The following is a 25,243-nucleotide window of genomic DNA, read 5'->3' on the forward strand; positions in this document are numbered from 1 at the left end:
ATCCCGGAACATGGAGTCAAACATGACATTAGGTTCTTAAATTAGTCTCTTCTGGGAATTAGCACAAGTTCTTTGAATTCTTTGCTGGCTAACAGGTGGTATTAACTGACAATCTTCCAAGGGCAGTGCCTGAATTCTCACGACCACGCTGTCACCGAGGAACAGTGTTACAACTTTATACTTGTGGAGAGAAGCGCGGAGAAGTTAATGATCGCAGAGCCGGTGAAGGGCAGAGCGGGGATCTGAGTGCAAGGTCACCCGAGGTTCTCTCCGTGGTTCTCCAGCATCTCCACAGAAAGTGCACCTCATTAGACAGAGCTCAGTAAAGAGACTCTCATCAAATCTCTAAATCGAGCACTGCAAGCCTGAGGCGGCAGCTGCTGAAAGTGGGGCTGGCTGTGTGCCCGGTTCCTGCAGAGGTAACGGTCCACCTCTTTCCCACCCCAGCCTCCCTGAGAAGTAACAGCCCAGCCTTGCTCCTGCCCACTTCCAAAATCCAGCAAGTTCTTCAGGGGACCCAGCAGGAAGAGGTCCTTGAATTAGGGAGCACTGTGCATACCTCTCAGTGGGGAGGGGGCCAGGATAGATACCGAGCAGCTTTGAGGCTGTCCAGTCGTCATCCTCACCTCTTAAGGGACTGTAGCAAATGTGGAAATAACCAGGGGCTGTTGATGGGGTTCCTCATCCTCATTCTGCATCGCTGTTTGGGTCTCGCCATTTTGTCAGAAAAGATGCACTTGTTTCCTCTAAAAATGATGACGAGCGCTCTGCTGCATTCTAAAGTGCGACTTTGCTCTCAAGACTGAGTTAATCTTTCTTTCCAGAGGAACACAGCTCTCATCTCTAGTGGAGGGGATGGAAGGACAGAGTGAATCTAAGGAAATGCGCTTTGGATGTGGCTTTTCCAGAACGCCTGCGTCAGGCAAAGGGAGCCAACTTCAAAGTCTTACACTGCTTCAATGCGCTTGTAAGTGGCCTGAACGAGTTCAAAGGAGGGTCATGAAACGTCCAGCTCCCTCGCTCACTTTCTTCCTTCTACGCACATTTATGTGTATCACACATCAGGTGCTATGTTAGCCATTGGGCTCTCGGCGTGGCGGGGGTTCATCTGTTGCCCCTTTGCTAAATGGTAGTAACTTTGCGTTTGCTTTATGAAGCGTATTTACTTCTCAGGGATCAGTTAAGCACAGGGCCAGGGAACGCAAATCACGCAAAACCAATGTGATTCTATTTCAGGTCCCCCAGCATCCTGAGTACCACCTGCCAATGAGGCGCCCTTACCTCTCAGCTGCTGGAAGCAGGAGGCACTGCTGTCCGGCTCCAGGGGGTGCCTCAGGACCCCGTTGCTGGGCTTGGGTCTCTCGTATTCTCTTTCGGGGAGCATGGCCTGTTCGCTCTCCAGGGCGGGGTCTGAGTGCGGAGGCAGAGACTGTGGAAACCCAAACATCCAGACGGAAGAAAAGAAGAGTAAGGCACCGCAGAGCAGAAACCCACCCCACCAGGCTCCGATCCAGCGGGGGTCGTCCGGGGTGATGTCCAGGTTACCTGCAATCGGAAAGAGAACGGTTAGCGGGAGGGGACCTGGCGGGGCCTGGCATTTGGTGGAGGTTTGCAATCAGTTCTACAGATAGGCCGAGGGCTCTGGAAACGGCCTGGTGGGGGGAAGACTGGCCCATATGCAAAGCAGCCTAGGGCTTCACAGACGTGCTTCTGGTTTTCCTCAAGCTGAAGGCTGATGGCTTTCCCTCCTTCATCTTCTTGTCTACCCTGTGCTTGCATCAGTCTAAACAAAAACGGTGAGAAGCCAGACACCCTCTGAATTTAGGCTGGAATTGACTGGCTTGGCAGAGCTGCAAAGGTCTGCTAACAAAAACACAGGGAAACAGAAACATTTATTGCTCAAGGGTATACTTTTCTATGTATATTCACTAGCACCCCCTACGAAGCAGCTAACCTGAGATCCCATTCCACACCCCACCCCCGTCTTAAATCAGTTCACAGAACACACGAGGCGGCGCAGAATGGAAATCAAGACCCAGGATACCTGGACTGAAATCCTGCCCACTTCTCGCTGTGCGACCTCAGGCCAGTAATGTGAACTCTTCATGCCTCAGCTGACTGATCTGTATAACACTGATGTTATGATGGTACTTACCCTTATCGAGTTGGGAAGATCAAGTGAGCAACACCAGACACAAAAAGCTCAGGATAGCGCCTGGCACATGCTTAAGCACTTAATCGATGTTAGCTTAATATTTATGGTGAGGGTCGTGTGTCCAAGCTGCTAGGGGATGGGTTAATTCAAACCTTGGTTGTGGCCTGTGGTTTGGGGGGCCAGTCCTCTTTTAGAAAGCTCTGCAGCCAAGGTCTATGCTTTAAGGCAACATGCATGTGGTTTGGCTCTCTTGTCTGTGACTTCTTTGATCTGCCAGCTGAAGTCAAGAAGAGGTAAGCTACCGCTTACCCCTTGGTAGATGTTTTTCCCTCTCTCTACAACTGCCTTTCGGAGCAGGGCGCTCCTGCATGAGCTGCTTAGAGATGTCTCTTTGATGATGATTCCATATCCCTGGAGCATGGAAGGAAATTCTTGGAGGTCTGGACCACAGCATATGAGCTAAGAACTAATAGGGCTGCAGGCCTGGACCAGATAGATGGATGGGCTTGGCAAGAGAAATGACCACAGTCACCAGATGAGCACTCCCCCATTTGTAAAGTGCTCTCCCTGAAGACTCTTCAGCTAACAGTAATGAAAACACCAGCCGTCATTTACTGAGGGCTTACTCTGCACAAGGCGCCATGCGGAGTGCATTCTTAACTGTTCCAATCAACCCTCCCTGCAACCCTACGAGGTAGGGCCTTTTACTGTCCCTATTTCATAGAGATGGAGAAATCGAGGCTTAGAAAGGCTGGGTGCCTTGTCTACATCCACAGAGTTGAAGACTGGAACACAGGCATCCAGTCACCAAGGGCTACATACACTCTTTCCCTCTTGACTGGCAGGTCTTTGTTTTGGGCTCCCTGGAGGGCCCTTAGTGGGTAATTCCTGTGCTTTGTGCAATGGGTAAGACCACCAGCTCTTCTGACAGTTGGCAAGTTGGCCTTTGCAACATCAGTAGTCTCTGTCCCGGAGACCCTGACATGAGCCCAGCAGCAATAACCAGGGCACCTGAATGGGCCAGTTGCTTTTGTGCAGCTTCATGCCAGAGAGGAGTATATACTCTATTATAGAGTATATACTCTAGTGGGCTTGGGGTTGAATCCCAGCATTGTTACTTACTAGCATGTGATGCCGGGCAAGTTAGTCACCCTCCCTGACCCTTAGTTTCATCATTTGTGAAATAAAGATGATAGTCATGGACAGTGGTTTCCAGGATGAGAGATAATGAAAAAGCGTCACCTGACACAGAGTCGACTCTTATCTATGGGAGTTCTTAATGTTTTACTTTTAGGGATATATTTATATAAATGGGAATTTTAAGGTACAGACTTTTTAAAAAAGGAGTATGGCATGGGAAAACACAGGGTGATCTTGAAAGCATCTTTATGCAAACACAAGAAGAGAAAAGGAAGTCACACCACCTTGGTGAGCTGAGCAAGACTGCTTGCACCAATCGCTTACTGTTTCTCTTCACCTACTGCCAAGCAATGAATGAAAACAAAAGACGGGAAAAGGGAGCTACAGTATTTCCCTCCTTTGTCTCTGGACCCCATAAATCTGGCAGATGTGAGCCAGTAGGGAGAGAGAAATCCTGGCAGTTGTTTGGGAGAACAAAATCAGTAGCACGTAGAAAGTCATATTTTAGATAGGAAGTCAGTGACTGTTCTGTGTGTGAGAAAACATCCCCGTGAGAGGGGCTGCGCTAGGGGAGATGGATGTTTATGTGAATTTGGCAACTCGCTCCCTGTAGGCCTGTGCCTGTGGGTGGAAAGACGACACGCACTCGCGATCCCTAAGACAGGGGAGGGTACCCGATCTGTGTCAGCATCAGAGTACACCTGCCTCTGGGGAAGGGGCGGGGGACGGGTCTGGAGGGAGATGTGCAGAGGGCAGGGATTTGCAGAGCCAGGAAAATAACAGTTGACTATTCTGGGAAGTATTGATTTTTTCCCCCTCCATTTCAATTATCCAGAGGACGGTGGCAGGGAGAGAAATAACAGGCTAAGAAGAAACCACTCAGCTTTGGAGCGTGCTGCCCTCAGGACTGGTCAGCCTCGTGAGTGGAGCTTCAGACCAATTTTGGTGGCTCTTGGGAAGACAACGAATGCTTGACACCAGCCTGAGAAATGTCTTTTCTGAGGCACTTCTTTTCTCTACACATCTCTACAATGAATAGTATTTTCAGGAGGTATCTTGGCCATTTAAGATGAATATCCACCCCACCCCCCCACCCCCTGCCTGGCAACAGTCATCGCTCAGCAGATATTGTTCTAGCATTACCTATGCTGAAGGGGAGTTCTCTACGTGGCCTGGCAAAGCATGTCTGCTAGACATTACCCATGTCTGCACTTGGGTCTCCTTCTCTGAGAACGAGGAGGGTTTCACCTCCCTTACTGTGGAGTTAGGTGTGGCCACGCACCACAGAATTTTGCCAATGAAATGAGAGAGAGGAGACACATGTCTCTTCCGTGTGGAGATGTGTATGAGCTGGTGCATGACTCCCCATGCTGTTTTTTCCTGCCTGATCATGAAGCATGTGGAATTCTCCCTAAGATGATGCCTGAGAAGCTACAATGAACAAAATGTGCCTGCATACCTGCATCAGGTATATAACACAAGCAGGAAATAAACCTTTAGTATTTCCAAGTCACTGACATTTGGGGGGTGTTTGTTACTGCAGCATAACTCAGCCTACCCTGACTAGTACAAAAGGCTTAGGAAATAAAAAATCATACTCTTTGGGCTTCCCTGGTGGCACAGTGGTTGAGAGTCTGCCTGCCGATGCAGGGGACACAGGTTCGTGCCCCGGTCCAGGAAGATCCCACATGCCGCGGAGCAGCTAGGCAGGCCCGTGAGCCATGGCCGCTGAGCCTGTGCATCCGGAGCCTGTGCTCCACAATGGGAGAGGCCACAACAGTGAGAGGCCTGCATACCCCCCCCCAAAAAAAAAAAAAAAAAAAAATCATACCCTTTAAGAAAAGTTGTCCCGGGCAGGCTTAGAATAGCAATGGTATTCTTTTAGGTCCAGGTAGGGGGCCAGGTGTGAAAATCTCTCTACTTCTCTTTCTATCTGGTTCTAGTTAGTGTCTTGATCTTAAAAAATGACTGCAGTTTCAGCCTGCTGTCAGGCTTCCTTGGCTGCTGTCAGGAAGATGCCCAGAACACAACTGAAGAGCACCAATCTGTCTCGTTTACTTGGAATGCATCAAATTGCCAATGAAGCTAGAACCGTGGATAAAGAAAGATGTTGAGAAGGACAGGGCGGAGACAGTATCTTGGGCTGTGGGAACAGTCGAGCAAAGGCCGGGCATCCTCAGGGGACTCTGTGAGTGTCCTGGGTAAGCTCCCTCCAGCCACTTGCCTGCCCCTTGGTCATTCCAGGCACTGAGGGAAAATGCTGGGAAGGGAGCAGAGGGGAGCAGGGAGAGCCACCCCCTGGGTCACCACAAGGCCGGCACAGGGTGGGTCTACATTTGCATACGTGTCTGTAGTCTTATTAAGATTTCTGCTTTATAAAAGCTATTGTTCTGACTCTTGCATTCTTGGAATCCAACATTTGGAGGGCTACATGGTTTCGTTGGGTGAGTTGAGCAAGCTCTGACAGCTGTTCGTTCCCTCTGTTGAAGGTCATATAAACATATGGGCTTCATTGAGATTTCCCTCCATTTCCAAGGACCACTACCATTGCTGGTTCAAATGAAAGAAATCCCCAGGAATGGGGTTAAACCAGTTTAAAACTAACCAACCAAGCCACCCATGAGGATACCCAAGACTGCAAGTAGAAGAGATCAAAGCAAATTGGGAACACTGACTAAGTCCCAGGCCATACTGATGTGTAAGCGATACTATGGCTCTCTGAGCAGTTTTGCTTTGTTTTCCTCAGTCCATTTACATATTTTTCTAACCTACTTTGTAGAACTTTTGCTATGGGACTCAAGAAGTCCAAGAGTATCATTAAGTTCCAGACCTCATTAGAAACTGGAGACAGGGAGCAGGTGGGGATGGAGGGCAGCATGGACGGTTCAGAATCCCAGCCGCTGGACTCATTAGTCCAACATGAAGGAATATGGCGGTGGCAGCCAGCCCCAGGGTGGCAGAGCTGGATGCTCTCTGCTTGTGGACCTTTTCTGTGAAGCCAATGGATGGACGTATCTTTCTGCAGCTGCAAACGCTGTGCAGCTATAGCAGAGCGGGCTGGTGTGCCTTAGGGCCAGTCTGGACGGAAGTGCTGGCAGTCAGGGCATCTCAGCAAGGCCTCTGTCCATGGAAGGGGGCAGCCTTCTGGCTAAACTCCTGGAGAGGTTTCAGGGAAGTGAGCTGCCCAGTTGGGGTCAGATAGGCCTGGGCTGTGCAGTGAGTTAACCCCTCTCTTCCTCATTACACCTAATTTTACTGTGTGTTTACTATTCCCCAGGCACTGTTTTAACTGCTTTGCATGATTAACATGATTATGTCATCCACACATAGACCCATGAGGAGAAATGGCCTCAGGATCGCACAGCTCGTAAGGGGTGTAGTTGGGATGTGAATGGAGGTCTGGTTTGATGTTTGAACTCAGAACTCATCATCACTGCAGGAGGACACATCGTCTGTGAGGTTCCAAAGAGGCATTCTATGTATTTAAAAAGGGGTCAATTCACGGCTGCCATTGTCATCAATTTGTTAAACCCACACTGTGAAGCTTGGTCAGTCCAGTGCTCAGGGGTCTACTCTGCTACCAGGCCCTTCTTCTTCCTACGTCCTGCTCTTGACTGGTCTCAGCTTTACAAAGATATTCTAGAAAAGAAATTCTGCAGGCACCATCATTCCTTCCCCAGGCTGTCAGAGGAGGCATCTATCCTCCTTAAGAAGAGGGGCCGAAGGAGCCACAGAGGGCTCAGACACGGATGAAAGGCAGCAGCAGCAGAATCCTTGTGTCTGAGTGCCGCCAGGGGAGCCCTCCTGGGGAGCTGCCCGTGGGGTCTTGCAGCCCCATAGCTGGCCTGTTCCTACAACCAACCACCTCCCCTGCAGCCTCAGCTTCACTGACACACAGATTCCAACCAGAATCCCTCACTGGTCTCTGCCTTTCCACCCTGTTTCCTCAGCCGCTGCTAGGATGCCTGGTGAAAGGCACATGCCCTTCTCCAACTACCCCATAACAAGGGCCTCCCAGGGACCTGCCTTGCCCACCTCGCACAATCCCCAGGGCACTGCTTTTCCCAGTCCCCCGCCCAACTCTCAGCTGGAATTTCAGAAACATATGGCTGTGTGTGTGGCCCTTGTACATTCATGCTTAAGGGCACATTCCCATAGGCTGGACAGCCCGAAAGAGGGGCTCTGTCTTAGTCGGTGAGGAAAAGACAGGGAAGGGTCATTCTGAAAGAACTGAGAACCGACTCCTCGAAATACAGCCCCAATCCACTCAGAGACAGGATGACAAGTTTCAGTCACAAAATTAGAAAACTGCTGGAAACTATGGAATTCTGTGACTGGCTCCTGAATAGAATAAATTATATTCTTCTGCCCTCTGCTGGTAAAGAGTGGCACCAGCCCTCCGGGGGCCTTCAGAAGGGATGCAAACAAAGAGGGTGACACATCCTTCAGTCCTTAGAGACTCATCAGATAGGAAGTCCGCTATTAACTCATTTTGGGGGAAGGCGGCCATCAGCAGGATGCCCAGATGGAACGGAAACGCGCCCATCTGTCTCAGGTATGGGAGGCTTCAAACTGCCAATGAGTCTAGAACCATAGATGACACTGCTTCACCTGGGCCTTGAAGGGTGAAGACAGATGTCGAGCAGAATGGCTGGGGACGGCACTCCAGACTGAGGGGACGGCCTGAGCAAGGGAATGGCATACAGAGGGGGCTGCGAGTGGATGGGCTAAGCCCCCTCCAGCCACCTGTCTACCTCTTGGCCATTCTAGTCACTGAGAAAAAGATGCTATTTCATTCCCAAGAGGAATCTTGGCGAGGGGTGTCTCCACATGCTTGCTCGGAGACCTGGGTTTTATATAGATACACCCCTTGGATTGGGTACATCCCTTTCCCTCTCTAGGCATCAGTTTCCTTATCTACATAATGCAAGAGTTGGAAGAGAATGATGTCTGAGGTTCTTTCCGGCTCAGGGACTCTGGTATTCCACAAGCTTTGATTCAAGGGGGCCCTGCTAATACACTGAGGGCAGGATAGGCAGCCTGGACACTTGCCTTCTCCCCGCAGGCAGCCTTCCCCATGCACTGGGAGGGTGCCCCCTTTTCTCCCCTCCTTTGCTACTCCTGTCCTGTACTGCCTTTGGTGCAGTGGCGGAAGCTGGCTTTCTGTCCGTAGAAGCAAGATGGAAGCTGACCGTCACCATGGGTTGTTTCTCTGACCAGGCCACCAGTCATCCCACTCGCTAGGAATAGGGTTCAAAGGGCCAACCAAGGGCTACAAAACAGCAGCATTCAATCACCTCCTGAACAGACCCAGCACTTTAAAACGAACAAAGAAATAAGGCTGCATTTGATTTTTCTCCCGTTTGGAAATTCGTAACATCATTAGCTACAAGTAAATATATCACTGGGATTAATGGAGTGAATCACAAAGTGACTTGATTGGATTTAAAACCAGATTATGTCTTTGGGGTGAATTAGTAAATTTAGCCCTGTCGAGAGATGATGAATTGAGAACCAGGAGGCTGAGAGTTCTTATTGATCCTGGGAATAGATCGGGATGAGACAGAGAAGCTGAAAAGGCTTCCTGCACTGTTTTCAGAGAGAAAGGAAACATGGCTTCTCAACTCGCTAAGCTGCACAGGAACACAGCGTCCTCTTTTGGGCACACAGTTGAGTCGTGACCACATACAGTGGGCAGTGCTCGAGATGGCCTCCAACGATCCCCACCCCTGGAATTCACGTCCTTGTGAAACGATCCCTTCTTCCAAGTATAGACAGAAACAAGTGGCTTGCTTCTAACACACAAAATGCAGCAGACGCAATGAGGTGTCACTTGTAAGACTAGGTTATAAAAAGACTGCGGCTTTGTCTCAGGTGCTCTTACCCTCTCTTGGGTTGCTTGCTCCAGGGAGGCCATGCCGAGATTAGCCCTGTACAGAGATCCTTGGGAGCCAGCCTGAGAGCCCATCTGCCAAGGACTGCCAACAGCCACGGGGTGAGTTTGGAAGTGGAGTCCCTCCAGGTGGGCTTTCAGATGATTTGATACCAGCTCAACACCTTGACTGCAGCCTCGTGAGAGACCCTGAGTCAGAACCATCCAGCTAAGCTGCTCCTGGGTTCCAGACCCAGAGAAATAAACTGTGGGAAAATACCTATTGTTTAAAGTCACGAAGTTTGGGGTAATTTGTCACAAAGCAACAGATTAATACACCAGGTGGCTTGCTGTGGTCATTGAAATGTAAGTAGAAACAGTGCGTGTCATTTCTGAACAGGAGCTGGTTTCCTGCCTCGGCGACTGGGCAGGCAGGAGTCATATGAAACTTCTGTGAGCCTGGGTCCTGGAGGGACTACAGTAGGCAAGTCTCACCCTCCAGCCCCCAAATACCACCAACCTGCACTGGATATGCAGTACGGCTGAGAAATAAACTTTGGTTGCATAAAATCACTTTGATTTGGGAACTGTCTGTTACCACTGCATAGCCTAGCACATCTCAACTAGCACGCTGTTCAATCCAGGTGTGCTAGGGATGGGGGCGCCCAGAGCAGGCTGAGACATACACTTGCTCTTCCTGCTAAGAACACAAGACATGTCGCTTAAAATGGGTTTGAGGTATGGTATATTTCCTTATAAAGCCCAACATGACAGTGTCTTACAGAAACAATTTTCAAATATTCTGTGTCCGTGACCCCATGTGTACATTTGCACTTGAACACGTGCTCCAACTTTTAGTTTAAGATTAATAGGGTCCTCATATGGGTTCATGGACCAACATTCAATGAGTATGTGTGTATGCCAGGCATTTCCACATCTGTCCCCTCATTTATCTTACAAAAGCCCTGCAAGGCAGATATAAGTTTTGTTACCCTGAGTTTACAGATGAGGAAAATTCAGATTTGAGGAGTGAACTCAACCCCAGGGGATTATTCAGTCTCTATGTGGACACGAGCAGAACACATGCTTCAAGCCAGACCCTCTGAACCAAACTCATGACCCAATCTTTCCTCTAATCTCAAGGGGGCCACCAGCTAGAGAAGTGGATGCATTAAGACTACTGCTTAGTAGGAAGGTTTTAGAACCCAGAGGCTGGGGCTCCTTTATGATGGAGGAAGGGCTTGTGGGTGGCGCTTGGAAATTGAGATAAATTCCTTACTTGTGTCAATGAAGACTGCATCCACATAGATTTTGGTACAGAAAGAGCCCAGGATAAATCCACAGGCTGGTCCAAACACCAGCATCGTGAACAGGATTCCTGAAAGAAGAAGATGAAAGCAAGATTAGATTAAAAGCAGAAGCCATTCGTTGAGCAAAATTGCCAAAGCTCAAGAAAACTGTCTTACATTGATCAGATGAGAGGTCTGATTAGACAAATGACATTAGAGGAATTAGTCTAAAAATCCTAGAGGGGAAAGCTAGTATTTCTAAGTTTTGGAAACTCTACTGAAGCACTGTCATGCAGGAATTCTATAGTTTCAATAGGTTGCTTTGAAATATTTGTGGGCTCCAAGGTACAGTTACTTTTAGAGGACTCCACCCCCTATCAGACTAAACCTATTAAAATATGTCCATGTCTATAATGAAATATTTTTTCTGCCATAAGCATTTTTGGAAGAATTTTTATAATTTTGCTTTCGCATTTATTTGGCTTTATGTAATTCAATTAATTTACGGTTGGCGAAGATTTCTCAGCGCTCATTGTGCAAATTCAGGAATTCTTGTGAAGTGAGAAAAGTTGAAGCCACAAATTATTCTCAAATGTAATGAAATGCTTACAGGCATTAAATTTAGCAAACAACAAAGCTGACATAATGGTATGCTTTGAGCACATTAATTAAACATTTTATTAATTTCAGTTTTGCAGTTCCCCTCCCGCCCCCATATTTTTGGAATTGTTCTCTGTTGTGGTAACAGCTGTTCAGGCCTCAAGCTCTTCTGTAGGACTTGAGAAGGTGGTACTAGGTACATGATTAAGTAACGTATCTGATGGATATAGTATCTGGAATTTTGCACAAACCTTTTGATCGTTCTGGAAAAGCACTGAGCCCAAACTAAAAACTCACAGGCTGTCTATATTTAACTAAATTTCAACTTGAGCACTGATAACTCACAAGGCCCTAGGAATAAGAAATAAGAGAAAAGAAGTGGCTTTTTCTTAGGAAGCTTGCTGCCTGTGGGGACAAACAGTACATGGGTCAATTCAACCTAAGCAGACAGCCTGGAGTGTGGGTACTAACAGGTCCATGTGGGCACATGAGGAACAAGGTAGGAAATGGATTCAACCAGAGGGAAGCTGAGCTCAGTGGAGGATAATTCTGGTCTGTTCGCAGGGTAGACTAACTCAACCTGAAATCTCCCAGTCGTGTCATCATGGAACTGCTCAAATATTCATCCACCCAGTCAATACTTATTGAGTTCCTTCTATGTGCCAAGAAGCCTTCTCAGGGATGGGGACTCAGCATTGAAGTAAAGAGTCAACAATCCAGGCCTTCCTGGAGCTCACTGACTTGTAGGGGAAACTATAGACACCTTAACTGTTTTTTAGATACCTGGCAAAGGAGCCACGTCTTCCTCATTTACAGACAAGAACCCAGAACCCCAAAGCAATCACTTAAAGATGGCTTATAAGGAATGTTGTTTAATGAAGGACAGGATGAAAAGAGGATGGTTTCTATCACAGGAATGGGGCTGAATCCACCCTCAGTGAAATCCTACTCTGATATGGAGCAATCTAGAAGCCCGAGGGCCTCAAAATAGCTGCTCCTGTACCCAGCCGATGACCTCCGGTCTCACAGTTATTCCTGTTTATAGGAATCTGGAGAGCAGCAGAATCCACTTTATTAAAACACTGGCTCTGTTTTGTCACAACTTAGGTTGAGATAACCGACCAGAGAAAATTGAGAAAGGTGGGGTGTTTTGGAAAAGTCTAGAACGTGGTGCTCTTTCAAGTATGGGCTAGAATTAGGAGGATGGGCCTTAGCTGGGCAGAGTTAGGGAGCACAGCTAGTCTTGGCTTCGGTCCTCTTCGGTAGATGGGGGAAAGCGAAGCAGGAAGTGATGCTGAGAAAGACACAGGGGCAGGCGTGTGGACAGGGGGTGTCCAAGGCAAGAGCTGTACCTGAGGTAGACTGAAGGGCTTTCTGCTTCAGGACAAAATCATGAAGCCAGCTCTATCCTTCTGTCCAGGCTGCAGGCTGAGGGGAGCCACTGGTCAGCCACTGGCACTCTAAAGATGCCTCAGCAAGTAAACTAACTACTCAGCCTGTCCCAAAAGAAAGGGGCACAGAGATAGAACACAATTCTCTTGCCAGGGGTGCTGCAACTACTCTTCTGACGCCCCTTCCATAGTCCTAGCCATCACTCTGACGCCCAGCAGCGCCCCCATGATAACATGCCTCCTTTCATGCAAATTGAATATCCCCCCAATCAATGTAATAATCACTGCTCCATCCCCTACAGATTGAACAATGAAAATGATAATTAATACTGAATAGGTCAAAGGACCAAGCTTTTAGTATCATTGGAAAGAAACAACCAATGAGCTTTAAAGCTTGTGTTGGGACTTAACCACTGGTGGCGCAGTGGTTAAGAATCTGCCTGACAGTGCAGGGAACAAGGGTTCGATCTCTGGTCCGGGAAGATCCCACATGCCACGGAGCAACTAAGCTTGTGCGCCACAACTACTGAGCCTGTGCTCTAGAGCCCACACGCCGCAACTACTGAGCCCATGTGCCGCAACTACTGAAGCCCGTGTGCTCTAGGGCCCGTGTGCCGCAACTAACGAGCTTGCGAGCTGCAACTTCTGAAGCTCGCGTGCCTGGAGCCCGTGCTCTGCAACAAGAGAAGCCACCGCAATGAGAAGCCCGCGCACCACGATGAAGAGTAGCCCCCACTCGCCACAACTAGAGAAAGCCCGTGCACAGCAACGAAGACCCAACTCAACCAAAAATAAAATTAAAAAAAAAAAAAAAAAAAAGCTTGTGTTGAGAGTGTTCTGTTACCCCTCCCCCACGTGGGGGCAGTGGAGAGTGTGGGAGTGTGGACCAGCCAGCATCATGGGACAGCTGGAGACTCCAGGCCCTGGGTGTCCTGCCCTTGTGCAAGTTATGACACAAAAGGAAGGGTGGGTTTCCCTGGTGGCGCAGTGGTTGAGAGTCTGCCTGCCGATGCAGGGGACACGGGTTCATGTCCCGGTCAGGGAAGATCCCACATGCCACGGAGCGGCTAGGCCCGTGAGCCATGGCCGCTGAGCCTGCATGTCCAGAGCCTGTGCTCCTCAACGGGAGAGGCCACAGCAGTGAGAGGCCCGCGTATCGCAAAACAAACAAACAAAACAAAACAAAACAAAAAAGGAAGGGCATCCCTCAAACTCAGCTGCCCACAAGAGCCCCACCAGGCCCAGACAGGCCAGCCATCCGTTCTGGCAGCTCGGATGGGCAGAGGCCACTGCAGAGAAGCCATGTGCCAAAGTGGTCTCTCCATCTGGTTACTTTAGGACAGGGAACGGGTCACCAAAACCCTGGACTGTGGCTTTCCATTTGAATAGGACAGAATTCTCCCCCAAAGAAACCTGGTAGGACCCCATTCCAAAAACCAAAGAAGGATGTAGGGGGACTTCCCTGGTGGTCTAGTGGTTAGGATTTGGTGCTTTCACTGCCGTGGCCCGGGTTCAATCCCTGGTCAGGGAACTGAGATCCTGTAAGCTTCGTGATGAAAAGAAAAGAAAAGAAAGAAAAAAAGACATAGGATGCGTATTTTTGTGAGAAGGACATTTTTTCCCCTCAGTTGAAGTGAGGGAATATTTTTAAAGCAGCTGCTCCTCGGAGAGATGCCAAGTAAACCTCTAGCAGCAATGTGTTCTCGAATATTTTCCAAGGGACAATCCAGTAGTGGAGGTGGGGTGGGATGGGAGGCTCATGCATCAGGAAGCACCCTTTTTCACTTAAAAAATATCTTAGGATAACAGCTCAAATCAGCATCGGTGAGCACAGCCCTGGGTCTTTAGAGGATGCTGTTCCCCTGAGAGCACACAAGGCAGGCTGTGATCTTACAGAAAGGTACTTCTGAATTTGCTTCTTCGCTCTCTTTTCGATTCATCCCACCAGGCTGTGATTTTGTTCTTGTTTAGCAAACCCCCCTCAAAATGTTCTGCCTAAATAGACAAGAAACAGACGGTCCGGCCCTAAAATCCAGAATCCTTGTGTTGAATGGTGAGCGCCTCCAGGTCCAGGAGAGAAGGTTCTTCAGCGGCCCAGTGCTGCCCCCTGCTGTCTGCCAGACTGTGTACACGGGAGGGGAGGCGAGCCCCGGACGCAGAGATCAGAGAGAGAAGGGCCCTTCCTGTGCTGCTACCCTGAGCCTGGTGCTTTACAAGCATAATCTGCTGTAATTGTTTCAATGGCCCTGACGGGGAGTCTACTGTGCCCATTTCACAGCGGAAGGAAAGGTTTAGTGCCTCACTTCCCAACAGTGAGTCAAGAAAGCAGCACAGGGGGCTCTGAAGCCGGGTTTCTCTCATCCCCTTAGGGGAAAAGCATCCTTCAAGCAGGTCCGGAGAGAGTATGGGCCACTTGGGTTCAAATCCCAGCTCCACCACTTCCTAGCTCTGGGAACCTTGGGAAAGGTCTATTTAACTTCCTTGTGCCTCAGCTTTCTCATCTGTAAAATGGGAATGATATTAGGCCTATTCCATGGGACTATAGGGAGGATTTAATGACCTCGTATTTGTAAAGCTCTTAGAACAGAGTCTGGCACCCAGAAAGAGACATGAGCGCTTGTTAAATGGATGACGCCTGTGTCTCTTCTGCTACAATGAAGGCCAGCATACCTGGGTTCCTGGTCCTCCTCTCTCTAAAGTGTGCTTCTCCACCCCGCCCCCGCCATGCCTCATTTCCTAAAGCCACCATCAGGGGAGAGGGGCTGATGCTGGGAGCAGGCCAAGCCCCAGAGAGGGTTCCTCGTGGGAAGCAGCCGCAATCCCAAGCATCAGAAGGGTCCAGACGGACTGGCCATCCAGAGTCCAGAGTCCACCCCCTTGCTTTGATTGCCCACCTGCCAAGCACATTCTGATGCTAACCTGGCTTCCCAGGGATGTGAGGACTGAACAAAGGGAGAGAGAATGGCATGACCCCCATGGTGATCTAACTCTGGCATCCTGGTTTGAACACAGGCCTTCGGTAAACTAGGTTAGTGTAAATCTGCAGTTCCCAAACTGCGTGTCGAGGCACCTTGGGGTACCACAGTGAACTCACAGGGGTACAGAAAAATGTTTTAAGTTTTTGAGGGAAACCCAGTGATAGCTAACATCTGTCAGATACTACTCATACAACTACTCACAACTACTCACTCTAGGTGGCTGATGGTTTCAGCACTGGATCAAGCAACATTCCTTTCAAATACATCCTGTCTTTGTGAACTGGGTTTTCAGTACCTGCTGTGATAAAAAAGCAAACGTGGTGTGGAAATCAATGCAGAACACAGGAAATGAAGGTGGTGGAGTCCAATCTGATTCCAAGGTTTGAGAATCTGTGTAGTCCCCAGCAGGGACACACAACCCATTAGTAAGTAATCATACATATTTAAAAATAAAATAGAAATATTTTTTTTCTTTCAATTTATGTGTGTTATTTTTTTCAAACGTGTATTAAGTAATTTGAACCTAACTGCTTGATAAACACAATTGCTGGGTATATCCTGCAGACTCAGGGCTCTGTGAAAAATAAGACACTAAGGGTACAATGAACCCAGAAAGTTTGGGAACCTCTGGTGTAAATCTGCCACCCATGCTATACAATCTTCCTACTTAGCACCAGCCATCTCTGGATGCAGGGGAAGGACAGATGAACTGGACAAGGATTTTGCCCTCAAGAAGCTTGCTGTCTTATTGGAGAGACCTCCAACCATTCTCCATCATTCAAAATATATAATGGCACCTATAGGTGCCAGGCTCTGTGCAAGGAGCTGAGATACGGCTGTGGACAAAACAAACAAAATCCCTGCTTTTTTGTGGAGTTGGTATGTGGGAAGAAGAAAGGCCATAAACAAATCAACCTACCATATGATGTCAGCGCCAAAGAGGACAGTGCATGATGGAGTGGGGCTACAGAAAGACCTCCCACTGTACCGTGTGCTATAAAGAACACACACAGCAATGCACTACACGTGCTATCAAGCTGGGGTGAGTGCACTCGCAGGCTAAGGGTTCCACTGTATAGGACGTTAAATAATGGTCCCCAAAGATGTCCATGTCCTAATCCCCGGAACCTGTGTCTGTTACTGTAACTGACCAAAGAGAACGAAGGCTACAGATGGAATTAAGGTCACTAATCAATTGACTTTAAAATAAAGAGATTATGCCAATGTAATCTTGAAGGACCTGTAGATGTAGAAGGAGGAGGAATACAACTCAGAGTCAGAGAAGGAGATGAGACCACAGAACCAGAGCGATGGCATCATGAGAAAGCCTTGACTAGTCGCTGCTGGCTTTGAAGACGGAGGACAGGGCCTTGAGGCCAAGAATGTGGGTGGCCTCTAGGAGCTGGGAAAAGCAAGAAAGTGGATTCTCCCCTCCAGAAAGGATTCTCCAGAAGGAAGACAGCCCTGCTGGCACCTGGATTTTTAGCTCAGGGAGACCCATTATGGACTTCTGACCTCCACAATGTAAGATAATACATTTATATTATCTTAAGCCACTAAATTTGCGTTAACTTATTACAGCAGTGATAGGAAACCAATACAATTGTTAAGCAAATTTGAGGACAGTCTCAGATCTTATACCTACTACATGTGAATCTCTAAGAACAGGACGTTGCATGAAGCTTCTTGTTAATTATTTGACCATGGGACATTTTTTTTGTGGGTCATTTTTCAGACCTGGCATTGACTGGGGCTTAGTCCCAGATATGCTGGAGCAGACTTGAAGCCCTGTGAGGCAGAGATGGTGCCTTATTCTTCTTTCTGTCCCTAGTTTGGCCCAGGACAGTTAGCTCACAATCTGTTGAAAGGGTGTGTGAATGAGAATACTAGTTACAGCAGTGACACAAAACGGGAAGGGAGAAACTCTTCTTGGCCATGGTCTGCCCAAGTTCAGCCGGCTGGGGAGGGGCAGAGCTGGCACTCAGCCCCCGCCTGCTCTTTCTCTGGACAGTGTTCTCTGCATGTGTCTCTCTCAGCGTTGGGAATGTGCCTCCTTCTAGATGCAATGTGTCAAGGGGACTGACATGACAGCCTCTAGAAAGGGATCAGGTCACACACATAAAACCAGAAGAACTAGGAAAATCTATGTATTTGGAATTTCCTGGCCCAGGAAGAATTAATCAACTTTATTATTATTACTGATATATGAAAATGAATAATAATACTAACAAACATCTTTTGTGTGTCTATAGAATGACACACTGATTCTAAATTGTTCATAGAAATGCCGAGGGCCAAGACCAGCCTGGAGACCTTGGAAGAAGAAGAAGAATTGTCAAGACATACCCTACTGGACTCCTTTTAAAGCTGTAATGATGAAGACAGTGTGTTTCTGGCACAAGAAGAAGCAAACGTACAAGTAAAGCAGAACAGAAAACCCAGAAACAGATCCATACTTGCGTGGACGCCTGATTTATGACAAAGTGTGCCTACAAAGCGGTGGGGGAAAGGATGAATTTTTCCATGAATGGTGCTAGGACAACTTGAAATTATAGGAAAAAAAGTCGGCTGCACAACACATGTAAAAATCAATTCCAGGCATATTGGAGACCTGTGTGAAAAGCAAAACAATAAAGCTTCTGGAAGATAATAGACAAAAGTACTGTCACAATGTTGGGGGCAGGGAGAGATTTTTTAAACCAAACAAAGAAAGCATGAAGCATTAAAAGAAGAGCTTGACAAATTGGTCTACATTAAAATTAAGGTCATTCCTTAGATTCATCAGAAGAGCCCACTAGGAAAGCAAAGATGTGGGAAAATATACATGTAACATACATCCGTAAAAACACACATACAAGAGTCGGAGGGCTCATATTGAGACTATATAAAAACTACTATAAGTCAATGAGAAAAAGACAAACCAGTGGAAAGGGGGCAGAAACCTTAACAGGTACTTCACAAAAGAGGAGGCTCAAAGGAACAATGGAATGGGACAAGATGCTCAACCTCATTAGAATTCAGGGACGTGTAAATTACAAGCCCAGTGAAACGTCATTAGATTTTTAGCTGATTGAAGAGCTTGACAATACCCAGTGTTGGCAAGGATGTAGGGAATCTGGACTCTTGCATACTGCTGGTAGGAGTGTAAATTAGACAACCACTCTGGCAAAACTTTGGCAGTGTCTGTAAAACCAAAGAGGAACTCACCCAATGACTCACAATCCTAATTCCTAGGTAAATACTCTACAGAAAGTCTGAAACCCACTGGGAGACACATCCAGGAATGCTCATCCCAATCTTGTAAGATCCTCAAACTGGAAACAATCCAAATGCCCAACAACAGAACAACAGAGAAACAATCTGTGACATCTTCATACATTGGAATTACTATACAGCAGAGGAAACAAATCATCAATAACATGAATTAAATGATGTAATTCCAAAAGAACACAGACAGGCAAGAACACATACTGGTGTGATTCCACTTACACAGAATTGAAAGCGGCAAAATTAAACCATGTAGTGATATATAACTAGGTAGTCAAGCTATAAAGAAAAACAGGGAAATGAATAGCAGAGAAGTCAGGGTTGTGGTCACTGCTGCCCATGAGGGTGGGAGGGGTTACAGTGAAGGAGGCACGGGTTGGGTGGGGGGTTCTCAGATGCTGGTTTTGTATTTGGTCTATGTGCAGGCTACGTGGGTGTCTGTTTTGCAACAATTCGTTAAGCTGGAATATGTTTTCTGCACAAACACATGATTATCACATTTTCACATATACATACATGTGTGATATAGAAAAATAGCTATTGGCTATTTATCGAGTGCTTATTGTATGGTGCCAGAGTCTGGGCTATGTGGTTTATGCACATTATTTCATGATTCCTTCTAACAATGCGATGAGGCAGGTGCTGTCACGCCAGCTGTATCCCAGAAGGACCTGAGGCTCACAGAGGTTAAGCAACTTGCTCCAGGGCCCCTGGTTCTAGGGGGGCTGACCCCTGGTGCCCTGTGCAGGACTGGGTCTCCAGTGAGCTCAAGCACAAATAAGCAAAGTTAAAGAATAACAACCAAACCCAACCCCAAACCCCACCGCTCACAGGTAGCCACCTGCTTCTCACATCTTGCACCACAACGAGGATGTGGATAGAAACCATCTGGCTTCAGAGGTGGGTGTGGTGAGTGCGGTTAACAGTGGGTTCTAGAGCAGGGCTGGGGGTGAATCCTGGTGTTGCCACTTAATTTCTGGCAGCCCTGGGCAAGTCCCTCACCTCTGTTAGTTTCCACATCTGAAAAGGGGAGATACTAATAAGATGTATTTCATAGCGCTTGCAGGGAGAGATAAATGAAAGCAGATGTAAGGGCCCAGCATGACCCCTGGTCCAGATGAAGTACTTCATAGATGTTTGTTTCCACTGATGCTCCTTGGTTTTGCTGGGTGCTAGAAGAGCTAGAAGAGCCAGGGGAAGGGAAATACGCTGTGGGTGCCCCCTTTTCCTTCTCTCGGTGGGCCCTGAGTCTTCTGCAGCCAGACCCACCTGAAGGCCTGCTATTTCCTGCCCCCTAGTGGACAAGCAGGAGGAGGCCAGTCACCAGGCAGGCTACAGCTGCACATGTGGTATCCTGTGAAGGAGAAAATGCTGACCCTTCCCTCCAAGCCTTTATTGTTCTCTTTGCTGGAGTGTGACACAGGGCCTGGCTTCTATACCAACAGCCCATCAGGGCAGGGACACAGTGGCGAAGGCTGTCACTGAGGAGCTGAAGGCTCAAACTCTTTACGTGGCTGAAAGCAAAAGCAAAAAGGCCATCCAGAAACACAGGGGCTTCTCCCAGTGCCTCTCCTCACTCTAAAATCAGGCAAATCCATTAGTATTTCTGAGGGTCACTGGTGGAATAGGACAGGGATGATTACTGCCTTGAGTGGGGGTTAGGACACTACGGGAAGGGCAGTGTCAGGCTCCGCTGCACCCTGTGTGTCTGTGGGCACAGCACAAATGCTCCCTGTACCTCAGTTCCTGACTCTGTAAAGTGGGCTGACAACAACCCCTACGTTCTTGGGAGCCTTTGAGGAGCAAATGTATGAGTGCCCAAAAAAGGCTTCAGATAATTTCCTAGAACACAGACGTTCTCAAAAAACATTAGCTGTTAGTTATTCTCCTCGCTGGTACTTCTAGTAGCAGGATTTTCTTTTTTGCCTTACAAGTTTTAGTTTTTTGGTTACTTAAGTGAGAGATGCTTATTTCAAAGAATATGGATGATACAGAATCATATAAAGAATTACCGACCAGAGAGGGCAGACAGCAGAAGCAAGAACTATAATTCTGCAGCCTGTGGAAGGAAAACCACATCCACAAAAAGACAGACAAAATGAAAAGGCAGAGGACTTTGTACCAGATGAAGGAACAAGATAAAACCCCAGACAGACAACTAAATTAAGTGGAGATAGGCAACCTTCCAGAAAAAGAATTCAGAATAATGATAGTGAAGATGAGGCAGGACCTCGGAAAAGGAATGGAGGCAAAGATCAAGAAGATTCAAGAAATGCTGAAATACTCATACCAGATAAAACAGACATTAAAATAAAGAATGTTACAAGAGACAGCAAAGACCTAGAAGAATTAAAGAACAAACAAACAGGGCTTCCCTGGTGGCGCAGTGGTTGAGAGTCTTCCTGCCAGTGCAGGGGACACGGGTTTGAGCCCTGGTCTGGGAGGATCCCGCATGCCGCGGAGTGGCTGGGCCCGTGAGCCACAATTGCTGAGCCTGCGCGTCTGGAGCCTGTGCTCCACAACAAGAGAGGCCGTGATGGTGAGAGGCCCACGCACCGCGATGAGGAGTGGCCCCCGCTTGCCGCAACTGGGGAAAGCCCTCGCACAGAAACGGAGCCCCAGCACAGCCATAAATAAATAAAATTTTAAAAAAAGAGAACAAACAAACAGAAATGAACAATACAATAACTTAAATGAAAAATACACTAGAAGGAATCAATAGCAGAATAACTGAGGCAGAAGAACGGATAAGTGACCTGGAAGACAAAATGGTGGAATTCACTGCCGTGGAACAGAATAAAGAAAAAAGAATGAAAAGAAATGAAGACAGCCTAAGAGACATCTGGGGACAACATTAAACACAACAACATTCACATTACAGGAGTCCCAGAAGGAGAAGAGAGAGAGGAAGGACCAGAGAAAATATTTGAAGAGATTATAGTCAAAAACTTCCCTAACATGGGAAAGGAAATAGCCACCCAAGTCCAGGAAGTACAGAGACTCCCAGGCAGGATAAACCCAGGGAGAAAGACACTGAGACACATAGTAATCAAATTGACAAAAATTAAAGACAAACAAAAATTATTGAAAACAAGGGAAAAATGACAAATAATATACAAGGGAACTCCCGTAAGGTTAAGAGCTGATTTCTCAGCAGAAACTCTACAAGCCAGAAGGGAGTGGCATGATATATTTAAAGTGATGAAAGGGAAGAACCTACAACCAAGATTACTCTACCCAGCAGGATCTCATTCAGATTTGATGGAGAGCTTTACAGACAAGCAAAAGCTAAGAAAATTCAGCACCATCAAACCAGCTCTACAACAAATGCTAAAGGAACCTATTTAAGTGGGAAACACAAGAGAAGAAAAGGACCTACAAAAACAAACTGATAACAATTAAGAAAATGGTAATAGGAACACACATATCAATAATTACCTTAAACGTGAATGGACTAAATGCTCCAACCAAAAGACACAGCCTCGCTGAATGGATACAAAAACAAGACCCATATATATGCTCTCTACAAGAGACCCACTTCAGACCTAGGGACACATACAGACTGAAAGTGAGGGGATAGAAAAAGATATTCCATGCAAATGGAAATCAAAAGAAAGCTGCAGTAGCAATACTCATGTCAGATAAAATAGACTTTAAAATAAAGAATGGTACAAGAGACAAGGAAGGACACTACATAATGATCAAGGGATCAATCCAAGAAGAAGATATAACAATTATAAATATATATGCACCCAACATAGGAGCACCTCAATACATAAGGCAACTGCGAACAGCTATAAAAGAGGAAATCGACAGTAACACAGTAATAGTGGGGGACTTTAAAACCTCACTTACACCAATGGACAGATCATCCAAACAGAAAATTAATAAGGAAACACAAGCTTTAAATGACACAATAGAGCAGATAGATTTAATTGATATTTATAGGACATTCCATCCAAAAACAGCACACTACACTTTCTTCTCAAGTGCGCACAGAACATTCTCCAGGATAGATCACATCTTGGGTTACAAATGAAGCCTCAGTAAATTTAAGGAAATTGAACTCATATCAAGCATTTTTTCTGACCACAATGCTATGAGATTAGAAATCAATTACAGGGAAAAAAACGTAGAAACACAAACACATGGAGGCTAACCAATACGTTACTAAATAACCAAGAGACCACTGAAGAAATCAAAGAGGAAATAAAAAAATACCTAGAGACAAATGACAATGAAAACACGATGATCCAAAACCTATGGAATGCAGCAAAAGCGTTCTAAGAGGGAAGTTTATAGCAATACAAGTCTACCTCAAGAAACAAGAAAAATCTCAAATAAACAATCTAACCTTATACCTAAAGGAACTAGAGAAAGAAGAACAAACAAAACCCAAAGTTAGCAGAACGAAAGAAATCATAAAGATCAGAGCAGACATAAATGAAATAGAAACAAAGAAAACAATAGCAAAGATCAATAAAACTGGGCTTCCCTGGTGGCACAGTGGTTGAGAGTCCACCTGCCAATGCAGGGGACACAGGTTTGTGCCCCAGTCCGGGAAGATCCCACATGCCACGGAGTGGCTGGGCCTGTGAGCCATGGCCGCTGAGCCTGCGCGTCTGGAGCCTGTGCTCTGCAACAGGAGAGGCCACAACGGTAAGAGGCCTGCGTACCGCAAAAAAAAAAAAAAAGATCAATAAAACTAAAAGCTGGTTCTTTGAAAAGATAAACAAAATTGATAAACCATTAGCCAGACTCATCAAGAAAAAGAGGGAGAGGACTCAAATCAATAAAATTAGAAATGAAAAAGAAGTTACAACACAGACCGCAGAAATACAAAGCATCCTAAGAGACTACTACAAGCAACTCTATGCCAATAAAATGGACAACCTGGAAGAAATAGACAAATTCTTAGAAAGGTATAACCTTCCAAGACTGAACCAGGAAGAAACAGAAAATATGAACAGACCAGTCACAAGTAATGAAATTGAAACTGTGATTAAAAATCTTCCAACAAACAAAGTCCAGGACCAGATGGCTTCACAGATGAATTCTATCAAACATTTAGAGAAGAGTTAACACCCATCCTTCTCAAACTCTTCCAAAAAATTGCAGAGGAAGGAAGACTCCCAAACTCAATCTATGAGGCCATCATCACCCTGATACCAAAACCAGACAAAGATACTACAAAAAAAGAAAATTACAGAACAATATCACTGATGAATCTAGATGCAAAAATCCTCAACAAAATACTAGCAAACAGAATCCAACAACACATTAAAAGGATCATACACCATGATTAAGTGGGATTTATCCCAGGGATGCAAGGATTCTTCAATATATGCAACTCAATCAATGTGATACATCATATTAACAAATTGAAGAATAAAAACCATATGATCATCTCAATAGATGAAGAAAGAGCTTTGGACAAAATTCAACACCCATTTACGATATTTATGATAAAAACTCTCCAGAAAGTGGGCATAGAGGAAAACTAGCTCAACATAATAAAGGCCATATACGACAAACTCACAGCAAACATCATTTTCAGTGGTGAAAAGCTGAAAGCATTTCCTCTAAGATCAGGAACGAGACAAGGAGGTCCAGCCTTGCCACTATTATTCAACATAGTTTTGGAAGTCCTAGCCACGGCAATCGGAGAAGAAAAAGAAATAAAAGGAATACAAATTGGAAAAGAAGAAGTAAAACTGTCAGTGTTTGCAGATGACATGATACTATACATAGAGAATCCTAAAGATGGCACCAGAAAAGTATTAGAGCTAATCAATGAATCTGGTAAAGTTGCAGGATACAGAATTAATGCACAGAAATCTCTTGCATTCCTATACACTAATGATGAAAAATCTGAAAGAGAAATTAAGGAAACACTCCTATTTACCATTTCAACAAAAAGAATAAAATATCTCAGAATAAACTTACCTAGGGAGACAAAAGACCTGTATGCAGAAAACTATAAGACACTGATGAAAGAAATTAAAGGCTATACCAACAGATGGAGAGATATACCATGTTCTTGGATTGGAAGAATCAATACTGTGAAAATGACTATAGTACCAAAAGCAGTCTACAGATTCAATGCAATCCCTATCAAATTACCAATGGCATTTTTTACAAAACTAGAACAAAAAATCTTAAAACGTGTATGGAAACACAAAAGACCCTGAACAGCCAAACCAGCCTTGAGGGAAAAAAATGGAGCTGGAGGAATCAGACTCCCTGACTTCAGACTATACTACAAAGCTACAGTAACCAAGACAATATGGTACTGGCACAAAAACAGAAATATAGATCAATGGAACAGGACAGAAAGCCCAGAGATACATGCACCTGTGGTCAACTAATCTGTGACAAAGGAGGCAAGTATAGAATGAAATCAGAACACTCCCTAACACCCTACACAAAAATAAACTCAAAATGGATTAGAGACCTAAATGTAAGACTGGACAGTATACAACTCTTAGAGGAAGACATAGGAAGAACACTCTTTGTCATAAATCACAGCAAGATCTTTTTTGATCCACCTC

At 46.2% G+C, this 25,243-nt stretch overlaps 1 protein-coding gene across 2 annotated transcripts in view; it reads right to left on the reverse strand.

Annotated features, from left to right (window-relative positions):
- Positions 1-25,243, reverse strand: part of SLCO3A1 (solute carrier organic anion transporter family member 3A1) — a gene marked incomplete at its 3' end in the record, with an annotated part of 319,841 nt that overhangs the window by 59,914 nt on the left and 234,684 nt on the right. For both annotated transcript variants that reach the window (XM_079701025.1, XM_079701024.1), the window contains exons 3-4: positions 10,447-10,545; positions 1,282-1,545 (exon numbers count right to left, since the gene is read on the reverse strand). In XM_079701025.1, the coding sequence (XP_079557151.1) occupies positions 1,282-1,545; positions 10,447-10,545 (363 nt within the window). The remainder of the gene's footprint in view (positions 1-1,281; positions 1,546-10,446; positions 10,546-25,243) is intronic.

The sequence above is a fragment of the Hyperoodon ampullatus genome (assembly GCF_949752795.1).
Source record: "Hyperoodon ampullatus genome assembly, chromosome: 3".
Classification (NCBI taxonomy): domain Eukaryota; kingdom Metazoa; phylum Chordata; class Mammalia; order Artiodactyla; family Ziphiidae; genus Hyperoodon; species Hyperoodon ampullatus.